We start from the raw sequence: 19,693 nt of genomic DNA on the forward strand, positions 1-19,693 counted from the left end.
CATTTATATCTAATAGATTAAACATATTAATCGACAATAAATACATCCAATCCATATTTTATTGACTTTTGATTTAATTAAATCCAAATCCACATATATACACACTTCAGAAAACCAATAAATTCTTTACTTGAATTTCATATTGAAAAGAATAACATGTAAGAAAGTTTTAAAGCGAATAAAAGTTGAGCAGCTCTCAGATGTGAACTGTAGACTAAAATACACAAAGATTATTGAAGAAAAAATGAATGAGTTTGAGAACAGGAACCAAACCTTGGAGATTCAGTGGCAAGCCTTGAAGAAAATCCTGATTAATTCAGCCAGAGAGGCATGTCTTGAGGTAGTCTGCAAGGATATAAAAATCAGAACTCCATGGTAGACACAGGAAGTTAAAGAGGCAGTGAAGGAAAAGAAGAAAGCATATCAAAAGTTCCTGGCAAATAAGTCAGCTTGTGCTCTTAGAGAATACAGAGACAAATGCAAGAATGCTAAACACTGTGTAAAACTAGCTAAACAAAAGTCATGGGAAGACTTTGGCAAGAATAGAGAAAATAAATATCAAGAAGTGGCAAATATTCTGGAGGTTGTTGAAGAAGCTTAGGAATGGAGGAAAGAGTGCTGTAAAAGGACTTAGAGATGATAAAGGACTTAGAGATGATAAAGGTAACATGAAAACGGGAGAAAAAGATATCCTTGAAGTATGGAGTAATTACTTTGAAAAATTTCTAAATGAAATAAGCAGTGATAGCACTGTGGTAAAAAAACACTCAACAGGCATACAATCAGGAATACATATTCCTACTTGAAGTAGAAAAAGCCATCAAAGGCTTGAAATGTGGAAAGGCAGCAGGAATAGATGATATTCGACCAGAAATGCTGAAGTATGGTGGTATGAAAAAATACCACCATACTTCAAATTGGAGTAGAGCTCTAATAGTACCCATATATAAAAAGGGAAATAAAACTGAATGTGAGAATTACAGAGGTATTTCCCTACTGAGTGTTCCTGGCCATATTTATGCCAGTATACTTGAGAAATGGTTGAGAAGAATTGTGGAAGGAAAGCCTGGTGAAGAACAAGCTGGATTCAGGCCAAATAGAGGCTGTCAGGATCAGATCTTCACTTTACGACAAATAGTTGAGAAAGCATGGGAATATAACAAAGATCTGTATTTAAGTTTTGTCGATCTGGAAAAGGCATATGACAAGATGCCAAGAGAGAAGCTATTCAATATGCTACAGTTATATGGTGTCAATGAGGCATTATATCAAGCAATATTTAATCTTTATTTGAGTTGTAAGTCAGCAGTTATGAAGAAAGTACAGGAAGATGGTTTAATGTTAAATCTGGTGTGAGACAAGGATCTATATTATCCCCACTGTTATTCATTATCTATATGGGTCACATTATGAAGGAAAGTGGTATTAAAAATGATATCAGAATTGGAGATGTTAATGTCAGCTCTTTGCTTTATGCAGATGATGTTATACTTCTAAATAAATCCAACCATATACAACTTTTTGATACCTATCTGACAGCCAGTCACAGATCCAACTCACTAGTCTGTCATCCAATCTCATCCATTTCAGTTTATTTAATAGCTTTTCATGTGGCAGTCTATCAAAAGCTCTTGCAAAATTTAAGTAATACCACTGTATATGCATCTCCCTTGTGCAATACATTTGTTTCCATGTTATAGTACATAAGTTTGTAAAACATTATTATTATTATTATTATCTAAGATCTCCAGGGAGATTCAAGGACTCATCAAGAGAGGTTATAAATCACCCAAACCAGCTGTCATACCTTCCCTTAAATTCATTCACACTAGATGCACACACTACCCCTAAAGGCAAGCTATTCCACTAACTCACTGCTGTGTGAGAGAGAAAAATAGCCCTTATCCCTTTCTTGACTGTGAACAAACTTAACTTCCATGGATGCCCCTGTGTTCTCTCCCCACCTTCCATATAATGAAAAATTTCTTCAGACGATATGCTATAACTGCTGTGTGAGAGAGAAAAATAGCCCTTATCCCTTTCTTGACTGTGAACAAACTTAACTTCCATGGATGCCCCTGTGTTCTCTCCCCACCTTCCATATAATGAAAAACTTCTTCAGACGATATGCTATAACTGCTGTGTGAGAGAGAAAAATAGCCCTTATCCCTTTCTTGACTGTGAACAAACTTAACTTCCATGGATGCCCCTGTGTTCTCTCCCCACCTTCCATATAATGAAAAATACATTTGTTTCCATGTTATAGTACATAAGTTTGTAAAACATTATTATTATTATTATTATTATTATCTAAGATCTCCAGGGAGATTCAAGGACTCATCAAGAGAGGTTATAAATCACCCAAACCAGCTGTCATACCTTCCCTTAAATTCATTCACACTAGATGCACACACTACCCCTAAAGGCAAGCTATTCCACTAACTCACTGCTGTGTGAGAGAGAAAAATAGCCCTTATCCCTTTCTTGACTGTGAACAAACTTAACTTCCATGGATGCCCCTGTGTTCTCTCCCCACCTTCCATATAATGAAAAATTTCTTCAGACGATATGCTATAACACCCATTCAAAAGTTTTTAGACCTTCTGTTAACCAGAGTCTGTAATCTACATACTTGCAATCTGTCCTCATAATTTAAATCCTATAATCTTGATATAATCTTTGTAACTCCTCTTTGTACCCTTTCCACAGCTTCTTTATTCCCTTGTAATCTGGGAGACTAAATCTGTGCACAAGAATCCAGGTTTGGTCTTATCAAAGCCTTACAAAGAGGCAAAATGACTTTTCACTTCAGCACCACAATTATCTTCTGAGTTGTATTTGCAAATTTTGCTATGTGACCTTTAAACTTCAAATTCCTATCCACCAATATGTCAAGATCCTTTTCCTCCTCAGTTTCTTTAGCATAACCCTATAATATAATATGCTGTAGAAATCTAATCTAGACAAAGTGCATAACTTTACACTTATTAACATTAAACTGACATCCTTTTTTGTTTGCCCAAATTTCCAGCCTATTCAAATCATTTTGTAAGTGCTGAATATCAGTAGCATCCCTGATTGCCCTGCCTATCTTCGCATCATCGGCAAACAGTTGTAAATCTGATGTTAGACCCTGTCTGATGTCATTAATGTATAGATTGAACAATAATGGCCCAAGGACTAAACCCTGAGGTACACTATTGGTCACCTTAAATCTGATATATTCACACCTATTGTATATCACTTTTTGATATCTGTCTGTCAACCATCCCCTGATTCAAGTCAACAGGTTATATTCCAATCCCATACCCATATTCTCCAGTTTAAGCAACAGCCTTTCATGTGGTATCCTATCAAATGCCTAAGAAAAATCCAACATTATCATAGTGTATCCATTCCTTTTATCCAACTAGGTCATAACATACATATGAGGAAACTGCTAAAATATGACCTTCCTTTAGTAAACTCATGCTGCTCCTTGCAGAGTATAGTTTCACACTGCTAAAACATGACCTTCCTTTAGTAAACCCATGCTGCTCCTTGCTTGTCTACCCATTTCTGTATGCAAGTTCTTACCAACTTCTCTAAAATCTTCACTACCACACCAGAGATACTGATAGGTCAGTAGTTAGACACATCAGTTTTGCACAACCCTTTTACAATGGAACTATTATACATTTCCTTCCATTTCTGTGGTATCATTCCTGAGCTGAGTCTCAAGTTATACAAACATGTTAAAGGCCTAGCTAATTCGGCTGAACATTCCTTTAGTAAACAGGCTGATATTCCACCTGCCCCTATAGACAAATTCTTATCCAGGTTATACAACAGCTCTTCAACCTCATTTTCATTAACCTCTAACTCTTCATTCAATGTAACAGTAGCACTGTGCATCATGTTACATACACCTGGTTGACATATCTTAGCAAAGTGAGCACTCATTAATTGAACAATCTCATTAGCTTCCAAAACTCGAGTACCATCTACATTCAATAAAGTCATTCTTTCACATTCATTCTTTCTTTTGCTTGTGGCATAACGATAAAATTCTTTTTAATTGCCTTTAGCTTTCATGGCCAATTTCTTTTCGTACTCTGATTTAGCTTTTCAATATTTTTTCCACATCATCATTGTCTTGTGAATCTCTTGCTTAATAAGGTTGCACATCTATTTCACTGCCAACCTATTTATTCTTCGAACACTAGGAATACATTCAGATACCACCTCATTTAAACACTTTTTCAAAGATTTCCATGCATTGCTGACATTTTTCCCATTCAGTAACTGAAACCATGGGACAAAAGATAGTATTCTCCTAATTTTATCATAATTTCCAGCTTTGTAGTTCAGCATGTAACCTGTTCTATTTGGAGCATCAACACAGTTAGATACTTCCCAAGAAAGCACAGCATGAACACTGTTGCCAACTGGTGGTAAAATTGCCATATCCTTGACAGAGATTCCTTCTAACACAATGAATACGCTTTGAATACGTTTGGTATCCATAAGGCTAAATTGGTGATGCATTTCTTTGTCCTCTGCAACTGAGTCACCTGGTCTGTAGCAAAACCCTGCCATGTATTTCATTCTGTTAACATCCACTTCACACTATATGGGACATTGTTACCATCATTGTTTTCTTGCATTTCTATCTTAATTAGACTTAAGTCATCTGATATCATTAGTAGTACTCCTTTCTTATCTTTTCTGTCATTCTTAAAAATAGTATACCCATTACACTCGATTCCAGTTACCATTTCTGATTTTGATAGTCAGGTTTCACTAATGCCAACAATTTTAGGCCACACCATATTCAATAAAGCAACGAACTCAACCCATTTGTGTTTAGACATAATAAATTACCACCTGGCCTAATCTCATAATCAGATATGCAATCTATTTGGTCTTGCTCTAGAACTTTCTCTTTTTTCTCCCCAGACATACTCAAAAGGTCCTAACTCAAAGCATATTTTTCTACCCCTTTGCCACATACTTAACCATGTTCAAAGACATTCATATCTTTATCACATTTGTATACCATAGCTGAACTTTCACGCACATTTTCCAATTCTCCCTTGATGAACCGATTTCCCTGACTCTCGGCATTAGGTCTCATACCAAGAAGTAATTTTTGCAGGCTCCTGATACCAAATGAATTCAAGTGCAGGCCATCCCTCTTATATGTCCTTTTTGCAGTTCAAACTCACTCTACTCATCTAAAACCTTCATCCATTTCTTCTACACAGTCTGCATGTGAAATCATTTGCTATCATTTCCCTCCTTTTTAGCTCTGTACTGTCATATTTTGATAGCAGTCCTACAATTTTTACTCTCTCACATTTCTTTCTCGCTTCTTCCAGCAGACATTTCATATCTTCTCTCATACTTTATTCATCACAGCTTAAATTATTAGTTCCTACCAGAACTACCATTTCTTTTACTTTTCATTTTTGCTTTTTAATTATGTTTATCATATTTTTAATTTTGCCCCCCCCCCCCCTCCCAAACTAGAAGTGGTGACTCCCTCAGCAAGTGCAAATTTTAAGATTGAATCCCCATACTTTATCACCTCTGTTTTTCTTAGATTTTAACTGACTTACCTTGTTGTTATTATGATTATGAAGTTCAGTGCTTCCTTCCTGTTCTTCTTTTGATCCTTTTTCTTATCCTGTCTATGTTTAATTAAACATTTTTTCACTTTTTTTTAACTCTCTGGTCCATTTTATAATGATTTCTTTTAATTGAGTTATTTCTAATTTCAACTTATCCTTAGATAAATTATCATCATCACTGCAGCAGCACTTTTGTTCATCAGGACAAACACTCTCCTCAATAGTAACAACTTGAGCCTTAGACACTGCCCTGTTGTGACAAGTTTTCGGCACCATTCTTAAGAGTAGTAAAGACTAATAATATTTCTGCAATTATGTTCTTCAATAATTACACCATAAATTCACAGATCTTGCAGGAGCTTTCTAACAGCATGTCTCTTCACCAGATAGCCTCTATGCTCTTCCTTTAACAAACCCATGCTGACAATTACAGAGAATACTGCTATTATCAGTCCATTAATCTAGAACCTTATGCTGTGGAACAATTTTACCTTCTTTCTACTCTCTTGAAACTTGTACTGTTGTAAGACTTACTAAACAGGAATGACAATGCTGCTGCTAATTCCCTGGAACACTCCCTTAAGACATGGTGATATGTTATCAAATCTCTGTCATCTTATTGACATTAAGCTTATTTATTTCCTTAAGTACCTTCTGCTTACTCACAATTAATCCATCCTCTCCTATGATCATAAGTTTCATAATTATTCTTACAAGTTATAAAGGTTTTAGTTGTTGAATTAGCAGACCATGAGACTTTTATGTAAGACCAGAAACATGAGCATAAGCATAAAATCCACCTTTTTGAAGATTTCCTTTGAATATATGCCTTTGTATTAAGCATGCTTTATTGACTTCAAATAAACTTCTTGTTTCTGATTGTATTTCTTGAAGGTCATATTTGGGAAATCAAGCTGTCCAGAATATTCAACAGAAGCTTATACAGCAGTTACTTATCACAGCAGGTAGGTATATATATATATATATATATATATAAGCTCAAAAATTGGTTTGCATGTATCTGATATTAGAATGATATATTAATTATCTGGCCACATATAAAGTAAAAGATGCAAAAGTATCATGCTAGCATCCAACAATCTATTTCACAATTGAAACGAAAACCAACAGCTGGTCATTATCTGGATACTCACACAATCTAGAAACTAGATAATAGGCTTTTTGGTTAACTTAACACCCACCAGTACTGGATAGTTTATTCAGAATCTGACCAGTTTTTAGTGACAATGACAAATTAAATATGGAAATTACAACACAGTAAAAAAAAAAAAAAAAAAAAAAAATCAGGTGTTGTGGAGAGCCAACTGAATATATTTATATGGAATGTGAGAGATTCATTATCATTATCATCATTAAATTCCTGATATGCATACTTGGATGGGATGGGGGGGGAAGTTATGGAATACTCTGATAGTACTACATGATTAAGTTTCACTTTTACTAATATCCTGCCAATAGTTTTCTTGAAAATTATTCTATTACTTGAAGTTTATTTTTGACCTGGTTAGACTATAATAAATTTAGTTTAATCCTTTACCCAAGTGTAGGAAATAAAGTTTGCGCCTGAAATAGTTCAGGACTGAGGCAACTCGTAGTAAAGGTGGACCAAGTTCTCATCACTCCTTGTCTCAGTATCTCCCATAATGCAAAGCACATCTCCTTACGGACATGTATAAAGCTATGCATTAAGGGAAGGGCCACTACCCAGACTGGTTTTGACCTTTATTGAGGTCTCGTCAGTGGGAGGCAGACCCAGAAGTGGTGATACTAAGGCAGAAACAATGGAGAGGTCATATTTACTTATACGAGTTGCCAAAATGTGTACCACCTTATTATTAATTTACTCTGGATTTAGAGAAAGATGTAGGAAGTTTATTTTCTGCTTGGTTAGACTATAATAAATTTAGTTTAATCCTTTACCCAAGTGTAGGTAAACAAAGTTTGCGCCTGAAGTGGTTCAGGACTGAGGCAACTCGTAGTAAAGGTGGACCAAGCTCTCATCACTCCTTGTCTCAGTATCTCCCATAATGCAAAACACATCTCCTTGTAGACATGTATAAAGCTATGCATTAAGAGAATTGCCACTACTTAGACTGGTTTCAACCTTTATTGAGGTCTTGTCAGTCAGAGGCAGACCCAGAAGTGGTGATACTAAAGTATCACCACTTCTGATATTCTAAAATAAATATGACCTCTCCATTGCTTCTGCCTTAGTATCACCACTTCTGGGTCTGCCTCCCATTGACGAGACCTTAATAAAGGTCGAAACCGGTCTGGGTAGTGGCCCTTCCTATAATGCATAGCTTTATACATGTCAGCAAGGAGATGTGCTTTGCATTATGGGAGATACTGAGACAAGGAGTGATGAGAGCTTGGTCCACCTTTGCTACAAGTAGCCTCAGTCCTGAACTACTTCAGGTGCAAACTTTGTTTGCCTACACTTGGGTAAAGGATTAAACTAAATTTATTATAGTCTAACCAAGTGGAAAATAAACTTCCTACATCTTTCTCTAAATCCAGAGTAAATTAATAATAAGGTGGTACACCTTTTGGCAACTCTTATAAGTAAATATGACCTCTCCATTGCTTCTGCCTTAGTATCGCCACTTCTGGGTCTGCCTCCCACTGACGAGACCTCAATAAAGGTCGAAACAGGTCTGGGTAGTTGCCCTTCCCTTAATGCATAGCTTTATACATATCTGCAAGGAGATGTGCTTTGCATTATGGGAGATACTGAGACAAGGAGTGATGAGAGCTTGGTCCACCTTTACTACGAGTTGCCTCAGTCCTGAACTACTTCAGGCGCAAACTTTGTTTGCCTACACTTTGGTAAAGGATCAAACTAAATTTATTATATTGTATTACTTGTCAGCATTCCTATATTAAAAGATCATATATTTTTGTCTCATAGTGCTCTTCTAACTGCATTAATCCACCTCTGGATCTGGATTTCAGCAAAGAATTTTTAGCTGGCCTGGTTGGCCGAGTGGTTAGCGTATCCACTCTCCAACCAACAGGCTGCGGGTTCGAATCCCGCTATGGGCATGGATATTTGTGATTGTCTGTGAAAATACAAGTGATGGTGGTGGTGGTGGTGGTTGGTGGTAGATTGTGTTGGTGTATATGTGGTTCGTTGTAGTTGGTGAATTGAGTGGTGGAGACAGGGAGTTGTGGAGTGGGTACCCTCCCTTGATGAGTCCATGGACTTCCTGGAGGTGTCACATAATAATAATCTTTTCCTGCCACATTTGAATCAACCAAATACCTGTTTTGCTAACATTTCCTTTCCCATTCTCTTTAATTGACCATACTATCTTTGATGAGCTCTGTTTGCATATTCATGGATGCTAAGAATATCAGGTTCCTTCATAATATTTTCTTTTTTAATATGATTCTGTCATTGAGGCCATATGTTTAACCTACTAATTTTTCTCAGAACTCTCATATCTGTTGTCTCCAGCCTTGGTTCAGCTGTTTTATTTCTAATCAGCTATCATATCCATAAGTTAAAATTAGTTTGAACAGTGTCTTGTATACTGCTAGTATAGGGTTTTGTTGTTTATTATTTTAACGGTATAATAGAACACAGAAACTAAGTAAATAATTAATTTATTAACTTGATGCTGATATTTCGCTGGTATTATAACCAGCATCTTCAGAGCACAAAAACACTGTTTGTCACAATACGCGAGACTAAAACAACATGGTGTACTTAAACAAAATTGTAGCAGCAACACAAAGACTAAAGTCCTGATTTTGGCGCCCTCTATCTGAAAAAAAAAAAAAAAAAAAATCATATATTACTAGAGTCCTAGAAAAGTGCTAGTTTTTTCTTAATATGACTGTCTCCCAGATCTTCGGCAAGTTAATACAGCCATATTTGTTGAGATTTGGAGTGTGTTTTAGGGCTTCTGTCGCCTCTAAGAACAATCTCTCTGATTTATACGGGTTTCTGTGTAGTACTTTTGTATTTTTCCAGTTGATCCTGTGTGCAGGGGTATCCAGAGCATGGTCTGCTAGGCCCGACTTCCCATAATGATAATTCCGGACGTATCGTTTATGTTCGCTGATGTGGATATTCACAGTTCTTCCTGTTTGACCGTAGTAGGCTTGATTGCATAAGCAGGGTACTTGGTAGACTCCTGGATGTGATAAAGGAGGAATGCTGTCCTTGGGTGAGCGGATGAGGGTGGCTAATTTGCTACATGGTCTGAATGTAGTGCGTAGTTTATGTTTATTGAGAATTCTTGAGATCTTTTTGGATGTGCCTTTAATGTAAGGGATGGTGACTGTTTTGTTGTAGTTCTCTGTGGTGGATGGTGGGAGGGGTTTCTTAGGAGTGTTTAGTATTTTGTTTATTTTATGTGGATTGTAGCCGTTGGCCAAGAAGGTGTGGCTTAAGTGAGTCAGTTCAGCAGTAAGAGCCTTGTCATTGGAACAGATTGCTCTCGCTCTATGGGTTAGCGTTTTTAATATGCCATATTGTTGAGAAGGATGATGGTGTGATTGTTTGTGTAAGTATCTGCCTGTATGTGTGGGTTTTCTAAAAACTGAAAATGATAAGGAACCATCTGGGAGACGTGTGATGAGTGTATCCAGGAAGGGCAGACAGTTGTTGGCTTCCAGTTCCATAGTAAAGTGGATTTTTGGATGTTGGCTATTTAAATGTGCTAAGAATGTTTTCAATGTCTCAGGGCCATGTGGCCAAATAGCAAGCACATCATCAACATAGCGTAGCCAAAGTGTTGGTTTGAGAGTGGCTGTATTGATTGCTTGTTTTTCCAGGTGTTCTATGTAAAAGTTGGCTGGGGGGGGGGAGCCCATGGCTGTCCCATCAATTTGTTTGTATGAATTCCTTATGTGGGATATTATTTTTGGGATTGCTATAAAAGAGCTACACAACAACAGGCAGATTACCATAACAAAAGCAGACAAAGGAAATGCAATCGTGGTGATGGACACAACTGAATATGAAAACAAAATGCACACGCTATTACAAGATCAGTCAACATACAAAATTATAGATCGCAATCCCACCAACACACAAAAGAATAAGGCACGAAAATTATTAAAAAAAGTCACTTCTTGGCCCAAAGACACAGTTAACAAACTCAAACCCTTCCATGTTAAAACACCGAGGATCTATGGATCACCAAAAATTCACAAACCAGGCACACCCCTACGCCCAATTGTGGGCAGTATAAATAGTCCCACATACAAACTGGCTAGACATTTAGCGAAGCTACTAGCCACTCTCACTAACAATTCTCCCTCCTTTGTCAAAAATTCAGCACACCTAAAAAGCATCTTACAACACCTTACCCTAAAAAACTCAGACTTAATAGTAAGCTTTGACATCACTTCACTATTCACAAATGTACCACTAATAGAAACCCTCAATCTACTGAAGTCACACTTCCCCCCTGATATATTTGAACTATTCAAATTCACAATACATGCAGGATATTTCACATGGAAAGGGAAAATATACAAACAAATTGATGGGACAGCCATGGGCTCCCCCCCCCCCCAGCCAACTTTTACATAGAACACCTGGAAAAACAAGCAATCAATACAGCCACTCTCAAACCAACACTTTGGCTATGCTATGTTGATGATGTGCTTGCTATTTGGCCACATGGCCCTGAGACATTGAAAACATTCTTAGCACATTTAAATAGCCAACATCCAAAAATCCACTTTACTATGGAACTGGAAGCCAACAACTGTCTGCCCTTCCTGGATACACTCATCACACGTCTCCCAGATGGTTCCTTATCATTTTCAGTTTTTAGAAAACCCACACATACAGGCAGATACTTACACAAACAATCACACCATCATCCTTCTCAACAATATGGCATATTAAAAACGCTAACCCATAGAGCGAGAGCAATCTGTTCCAATGACAAGGCTCTTACTGCTGAACTGACTCACTTACGCCACACCTTCTTGGCCAACGGCTACAATCCACATAAAATAAACAAAATACTAAACACTCCTAAGAAACCCCTCCCACCATCCACCACAGAGAACTACAACAAAACAGTCACCATCCCTTACATTAAAGGCACATCCAAAAAGATCTCAAGAATTCTCAATAAACATAAACTACTCACTACATTCAGACCATGTAGCAAATTAGCCACCCTCATCGACTCACCCAAGTACAGCATTCCTCCTTTATCACATCCAGGAGTCTACCAAGTACCCTGCTTATGCAATCAAGCCTACTACGGTCAAACAGTAAGAACTGTGAACATCCACATCAGCGAACATAAACGATACGTCCGGAATTATCATTATGGGAAGTCGGGCCTAGCAGACCATGCTCTGGATACCCCTGCACACAGGATCAACTGGAAAAACACAAAAGTACTACACAGAAACCCGTATAAATCAGAGAGATTGTTCTTAGAGGCGACAGAAGCCCTAAAACACACTCCAAATTTCAACAAATATGGCTGTATTAACTTGCCGAAGATCTGGGAGACAAAAAAAAAAAAAAAAAAAAAATCATATATTACTAGAGTCCTAGAAAAGTGCTAATTTTTTCTTAATATGACTGTCTCCCAGATCTCATCATCATCATCATCATCAAATTCCTGCCATGTACCCTCAAGGGGTGTACAGGATATGACAGTACTACATGAAAAAATTACATCATTACTAACTTCCTATCTACAATTTTCCTCCAAATCAGTCTGTTACTTGTCAAGACTCCAACATTATCAGATCTTATATTTCTATCGTCTAAGGCACTTTGTACCGTATCAATCCACCTATATCTTGGTCTTCCTCTGGGTCGTTTTCCTGCCAACCTGGCAGAGAACACTTGTTTTGCTAATCTTTCCTCTCCCATTCTATTTAAGTGACCATACCATCTGAGATTAGCTCTGCTAACGCATTCCTGGATGCTGACAATGTCAAGTTCTTTCCTAATATCCTCATTTTTAATATGATATTGCCATTGATGCCATCTGTTCACGCCTCTAATCTTTCTCAGGACTCTCATATCTGCGGTCTCTAGTCTTTGGTCAAGTGTTTTACTTCTGACCCAGCTCTCAGATCCATAAGTTAAAATTTGTTCAAACCAATTTTAACTTATGGATCTGAGAGCTGGGTCAGAAGTAAAACACTTGACCAAAGACTAGAGACCGCAGATATGAGAGTCCTGAGAAAGATTAGAGGCGTGAACAGATGGCATCAATGGCAATATCATATTAAAAATGAGGATATTAGGAAAGAACTTGACATTGTCAGCATCCAGGAATGCGTTAGCAGAGCTAATCTCAGATGGTATGGTCACTTAAATAGAATGGGAGAGGAAAGATTAGCAAAACAAGTGTTCTCTGCCAGGTTGGCAGGAAAACGACCCAGAGGAAGACCAAGATATAGGTGGATTGATACAGTACAAAGTGCCTTAGACGATAGAAATATAAGATCTGATAATGTTGGAGTCTTGACAAGTAACAGACTGATTTGGAGGAAAATTGTAGATAGGAAGTTAGTAATGATGTAATTTTTTCATGTAGTACTGTCATATCCTGTACACCCCTTGAGGGTACATGGCAGGAATTTGATGATGATGATGATGATGAGATCTGGGAGACAGTCATATTAAGAAAAAATTAGCACTTTTCTAGGACTCTAGTAATATATGATTTTTTTTTTTTTTTTCAGATAGAGGGCGCCAAAATCAGGACTTTAGTCTTTGTGTTGCTGCTACAATTTTGTTTAAGTACACCATGTTGTTTTAGTCTCGCGTATTGTGACAAACAGTGTTTTTGTGTTCTGAAGATGCTGGTTATAATACCAGCGAAATATCAGCATTAAGTTAATACATTAATTATTTACTTAGTTTCTGTGTTCTATTATACCGTTAAAATAATAAACAACATGTTCGACGAACACATAAGTCTGTCCACACGTTTAAGTATAGGGTTTTGTCTAATTTCTCTCTTATTCCCTATAAATTTATTCAACTTGCATCCCACTATAACAGCTTACTTATTCTATTTTCCATTTCCATATTTAATTTGCTATCTTTACTAAAATTGTGCCTAAATAGCTGAAATATTTTACTTGGATATTACATAGCTACAAAAATGAGCATAGAATAAATGCATAACAGCCATCGGGAAATCCAACTTTTTAAGGGCAAATTATGGAAAACTTGCCTTCTGTTGTGTCCCTTGCAAAGGCCATCAAATACAACTTCAGCTCACTTGCGATTCCACTTCTCTCTCTCTCTCTTATTCAGTTCCACCACTTTTACAGAATCTAAAGATAAAGCTGACCTTTTACAATACCAGAAATTGAGCACTTTATGTTTCCTGTGGTGTTTCATCAAAAAGACATCAGAAGAATAAATACTCAACAACTTAGACACTAAAAAAAGTCTTTCCATACTGATGGTATCTCTCCATGTGTATACCCATAAGTTGTGCTTCAGAGCTAACATCTGTCTTGTATATCATCTCTATAATCAGTTTTACTTGGGCAACATTTATTACAGTGTATGGAAGCAAGCCTACATCCAACCTATTCCAAATATGGATGATAAATGTCTTCCTTCAAACTGCCATACTGTTGCCATCACAAAATAATGAAGAAGTCATCAACAGTCAGCTTATTCATGAAGTTAATCATCAACCTCCAGTATGTGTATTCACTAATCTATATCCATATCTGACCATCTAGCATATATTACCCTCATCTGCACACATGGCATGGAAAAGTTTCTAAAGCATGATGTGCTATCAGTCTTCACATTTCCAGAGAATTTGACCTTGGTTGCTGTCAAGGTTTGCAATTGGGTAGGAGGTTTTCTCTCTCTCTCTCTCTCCCCCTCCCCCCTCTCTCTCTCTCTGATCATTCACTTAATGCCATAGTGGATCATTTCTTCTCTTCGAGCTTCACCACCAATGCAGGAATGTGCCTCAGGTCTCTGCTCTATCGATTATCCCCTCTCTCTCTCTTATTCCATAAATGACCTGTTCTCAATCAACATTATTCCTATTCACACATTTCTGATAATAGTACACATATTTGATTAACCATACAGTACTTAGACTGCTGACATCCACGTTTTCGAGATTATCTGAAACCTAATCTGTATACTATTCTTCAGTAGATTGTGGATAGCCTTCTTACTTCACTGCTACCAAAACCCAGTCTCACCTTTTCTCTCACAAAGACAAACTGATCTAAGCTCATTTACCCTTACCCTCCAGAATATGTGGACCAGACTAGATCAAAAAATCTCCTTGGACTATTTTCCCTGTCCTATCCTGGTATAAACTCTTCACATCAATAGCTTTCTCAGTCTCAAACTAGGCATTATTTTTTGCTCTAGATGCTACCTTTTACCTATCAAGCTATTAACTCTGTACAAGTCCCTAAGCCACCTGTCCTTAGAATTCTATTCATATGTTTGGGATGCACATAAAACTTCTCCAAAAATTCTCTTGTTTAGCTGATAAATGATCATCCTCTTAGTGACTCACTTCAGCCTCTATCTTATAGATGCCATGTTGCAGCACTTTCATGGACAGTTCTCCACTGAACAAGAAATCCTTTATCCTGCACTTTCTACTATGCTTGTTAAGACAAGAGGAGTAGTTGCTAAACATCTCGTTTAGTGCAAACACAATAAAATTGCTTTTCCTCTCTTCCAGGGCACTCACAACTAAATCTGGCAATCCATTCCACTTACTCACCACTCTCCAAGTAAAAAATCTAGTTCATACACCCTTCATGACCACTCACTGACATAATTTCCAAGGGTGACCTCTAGTTCTCTCTCATGTGTGTGTGTGTGGATTGACTTGGTTTATGAGCATGTTCAATAATTTTAATGACTTAAAACACCGATATAATTATGAATAAAAGTTTAATAAGGACACAACTAGTTTTGTTGGTAAGCCAACTTCATCAGGTGTCAAAGCACAAAAATATATACTAAAAGACCAACAGATACATTACACACTTACAACAACAACAGAGCTTTCAAAAACTGTAGTTAAGTTTAAATTAGAGTCTGCTTTTCAGTTCTAGCTCCATTTATATGTGTGCGAGTGATCTCGCGAGAATGCCAATACTGAATAGCAGAGTGTTGTAACGTTTCTTGTCTTTTATTGTACAATGGTTGTATTTTTTTTTATTCAATCTTTTCTACCTAAACCTCCTTCTATATTAACCTTATCGGCTGCACTATTTATGTTGTAACCTTTTCTTCCTTATTATAACTATCCTACCGCTGCACCATTTATGTTGTGTCGCTTCTTCTTATTCACACTTATTTTAAACCTTTGTTGCTTTATCTCTGTAATACACTATCGGGTAGCACGTGGTACCTCTGAGTGACAATGGAATTTCCTCGAGATAGAGGCTGTACCAGAGTATCAGAGTGTCTAAGATTAACCTCTTGTAAAACGCCAAGAAATGTATTTGTTTCGCTACGCCACTTAGCGCTATTAGATTATTAAACTTTAACAACCAAGAGGTAATCTCAGGACAGTACTTAATGATACCTATTAACTCTGCAGACGTGGCCAAAATATACCCTTTTCAAATATCCCTTTTAATATCCCGCATAGGTTTGCATTAATATTTTATAAGCAGTGCATCGGATTCCAGAAATCACAGAAAGTCTTTGTTAGAATCAAAAGCAAGGTTTATTATACTCAAAGGTTGATACACGTAATAACACTAAATCAAATCCCATCTTAAGGGAGTTTCAGACAAGGTATATAAAATTCAAACACTACTATTACACTTATAGCATATTATACAGTAGCTTCCTAAAGTAAGAATTATATTAACCTTCGCTAATGCATTAATCATGTACTATTATCACAATCAATCTAAGACTCCGTAGCTCTGTCAGACTACACAAGATAACATTCATATATTTCACAATCTCTTAATATTATGCCAATTCTTTACTCTAAACATATCCTTGATTTCATTCAATATAATGGCGAATTTTAACACAACGACAGATAATAAACATAAATTCAATATCCTTCTAAAGTCCTAGCAATACAACCTTATGCTATATCATTAATGTTCCCTTTTATAACATATTAACGTGGCACAAATCTTTCATTCATATTCAGTGAAACACAAACAAAGTCTACTTATCTTCCTTTATGGCTCTTTATGGCATCACAAGTTCACAGGAAACTGGCCTTCTGTGGACAGCCGGACTTTTCCGCAGAGATACTGTCGCTGAAACTCGCGGAGATACTGTCGCCGAAACCCGCGACTGCCGGTACCAGGCACTGGCACCCTTCCTCGCCACGTGTGTGTGTGGGGGGGGACCACACCAGAGATCCAGGAGAAAAAAGCCTTGTTACAGGGTAGCATGACCCTTATATTATAATTAAATTATAATTACCCTTCTCTTTCTCGGCGTTTCTCACCCCTTTCGATGTCCAGCGAACTACAACGTCACGGCGTCCATTGTCTCCGCCGCTAATCGCACATACGATGACGTCATTGTTTACTCAGGCGATCCACTCCCTCACGTAACCTTTGGACTTGACTCCCCCCCAACTGTTGAATATGAGCTTACATTCATAATTCTTTTACACAGGTTAATTTCTAAAGCTCTGGTAATGTTTTACATTTTCAATACTAAATTAACCACGTTCGCGAATGGCACACAATACATACTTATTTAACCTTTTCATAACAGAACACTCTTGACACATATATACACATTACTTATTTTACACTTAGAGGCAATTTACTGTATTTATCTCATTCTTTTGTTTGGAAAAGTATGTTAGACTGTGATAAGATAGGAATTCATTAATTTCCACTCTTTCACAATCTAACACAGAGCTATGAGAGTCTGGTAAATTGTAACTAAGGTTGCTTAGTTACTATTCATGTGGGTAGAATCGAAGGCTATTTCTTTTGACTCCAGGATACATCTTTTAAGTTCATCTTAACATTTATGAATATTAGAAGTTAGATTCTGGTCTATTTGGTGTTGGCAGCCTTCGTCAGAGTTTACAGAGAACAAGACTTGGCTGGCGAGGGCACTGGCTTGGATTCTATTATAAGAGATGTCTCTTTTGTGCTCTTCAAGATGAAGAAAGATTGATTTATCAGTTTGTCTATAATATGATTTACCACAACTACAAATAATTCTGTATACTCCTGGGAACTGAAGATGGTGATGTTTTTCTTTAGGCTGACTAAGGATAGATAAGAGTCAGCCTAACGTTTGCAATATGCCCACTGAAATTCAACTCTTTCTCTCTCTGTCCACCATTACCTGCCATGTCCCTAGTCTCATAAATTTCCTGCAATCTACTACCATCAATGTGATACACGTTAATGTAAACTTTTCAACCTGATGTGCATCATGTTACAACTTTGCAACATTAAATGGATAATCATTTTCCTTTGCTCAAAATGCCAATTTATTTAAATCATCCTGCAGAATGAATTCATCACCTTTATCAACTACTACTCTCCCTAGTTTTGCATATCAGCAAACGACTGAATATCCCACCTTAGTTTTTTCCCCTGCATGATTAATATACAAATTAAAGAGCAGTGACTTGAGTACAGAACTGTCTTGTTTTCTTTCCACTCCGTGGAACTTTGCCAAAGTTTGAGACTATTTTGGCAAAGTAGTCGATCGAACAATTTCATCAGAGGCACTGCCAGTTCTCTTGTATATTTGCATAGCACATGGCCTGACATGCCATCCAGTCCCACTTCTGTGATCACATTGAATATTTTTTCAATATGCTGAGCACCTCCTGTTCATCTACTGCAATTCTGACATCTTTGTCACATGAGCAACTGCAAAATCTCCATCTGAATGATATACCTTTGCAATGTTGATCACTCAGAACTCGACTATTTCTTTTGCTTCTGTCACCTTCCTACCATCAGCATTGATGAAAGTCATCTTTTCATAGTCATCCTTCCACATAATGAAAAAAAATGTTTTGGATTTATCTTTGCCCGCTTGGCTAATTTTCTTTAATAACCTGGCATTTCTTACCACATTATTTATCCTTCCAGCTTTCACTTTGTACTGCTTATGAGTATGCTGATCACCTTTTTTCTTTATATTCCATCCACAATGTTTTCTTTTATAGCAGCTCTTGTCTTATATCCCTACTTATCCACTTAACCCCTACTTGGTTTTTCCTCCTGACACTGGTTATGCAGTCTAATATTGCTTCTCTCAAACAATACCTGACCACTTTGCACAACTGACATTTTTCACTTGTAGCTTCTCAACCCATGACATGGTTCCAAGATACCTCTGTCAAAAATACCAGTTTTATGGTTCACATAAACCCTTTCTTGACAGAGAATTCCACATGTTAGGCAACTTAGCGAATGTCTACCTTAGTTAGACATTCATGATGCATGTTCCGATGCTGTTACCAGATCCAGCACTCTCTCTCAAATTCTTGATCCTCTCTCCATGACATTCTGTATCAGGTAATTATCCCTTACCAACTTCATAAATTCCACTCCCATGATCCCTTTACTCCATCCAGTCTGTATTTCCATAGCTGAAATTCCCATAACAATTGATTGACCTGTGCTCATTATGCTAATTTGCCAATGCATTGCATCCACATCTTCCTGTGGACCCCTTGGTCTCTAGCAGCAAACAACAATAGATGTTGCACCAGATTTAACTTCTAATAATTAATAATTTAATAATAAAAAGCTGATAATTTTAACTTCTAATTTTGTTGATGAAGTTCTTCAGCTATTATCAGCAATACCCCACCTCCTATTCTGTTCCCTTTATCATCCATGAAATTAAAATGTTTTATATTCTATCCATGTAAATCATTTTCTGTCAACCAGGTCTCACTGATGCCTATAATTTTGGCCAAGTCATGTTGACCAATGCCAGAAACTCCTTTTTTTTTTTTTTTTGATACTTCTGGTATTCGTGTACATGCATTTCGATTTCCCCCTTGCCTTGGACCCATAGTTTTCCTTGTATAATGTCATTACCAACCCATTCAGATTTGAAATCTGTGAACCTGCATTAAACATTTCAT

General features: G+C 37.1%; 1 protein-coding gene across 1 annotated transcript in view; it reads left to right on the forward strand.

Moving 5' to 3' along the window:
• Zir (dedicator of cytokinesis) overlaps nucleotides 1–19,693 on the forward strand; it is a 667,641-nt gene that overhangs the window by 185,182 nt on the left and 462,766 nt on the right. Inside the window, exon 15 of the mRNA XM_090407837.1 lies at nucleotides 6,507–6,577. Coding sequence (XP_090263963.1) covers nucleotides 6,507–6,577 — 71 coding nt within the window. The remainder of the gene's footprint in view (nucleotides 1–6,506; nucleotides 6,578–19,693) is intronic.

Source organism: Typopeltis vanoorti, chromosome 18, assembly GCF_054136105.1.
Source record: "Typopeltis vanoorti isolate ZY-2024b chromosome 18, IOZ_Tvanoo_1.0, whole genome shotgun sequence".
NCBI classification, from domain to species: domain Eukaryota; kingdom Metazoa; phylum Arthropoda; class Arachnida; order Uropygi; family Thelyphonidae; genus Typopeltis; species Typopeltis vanoorti.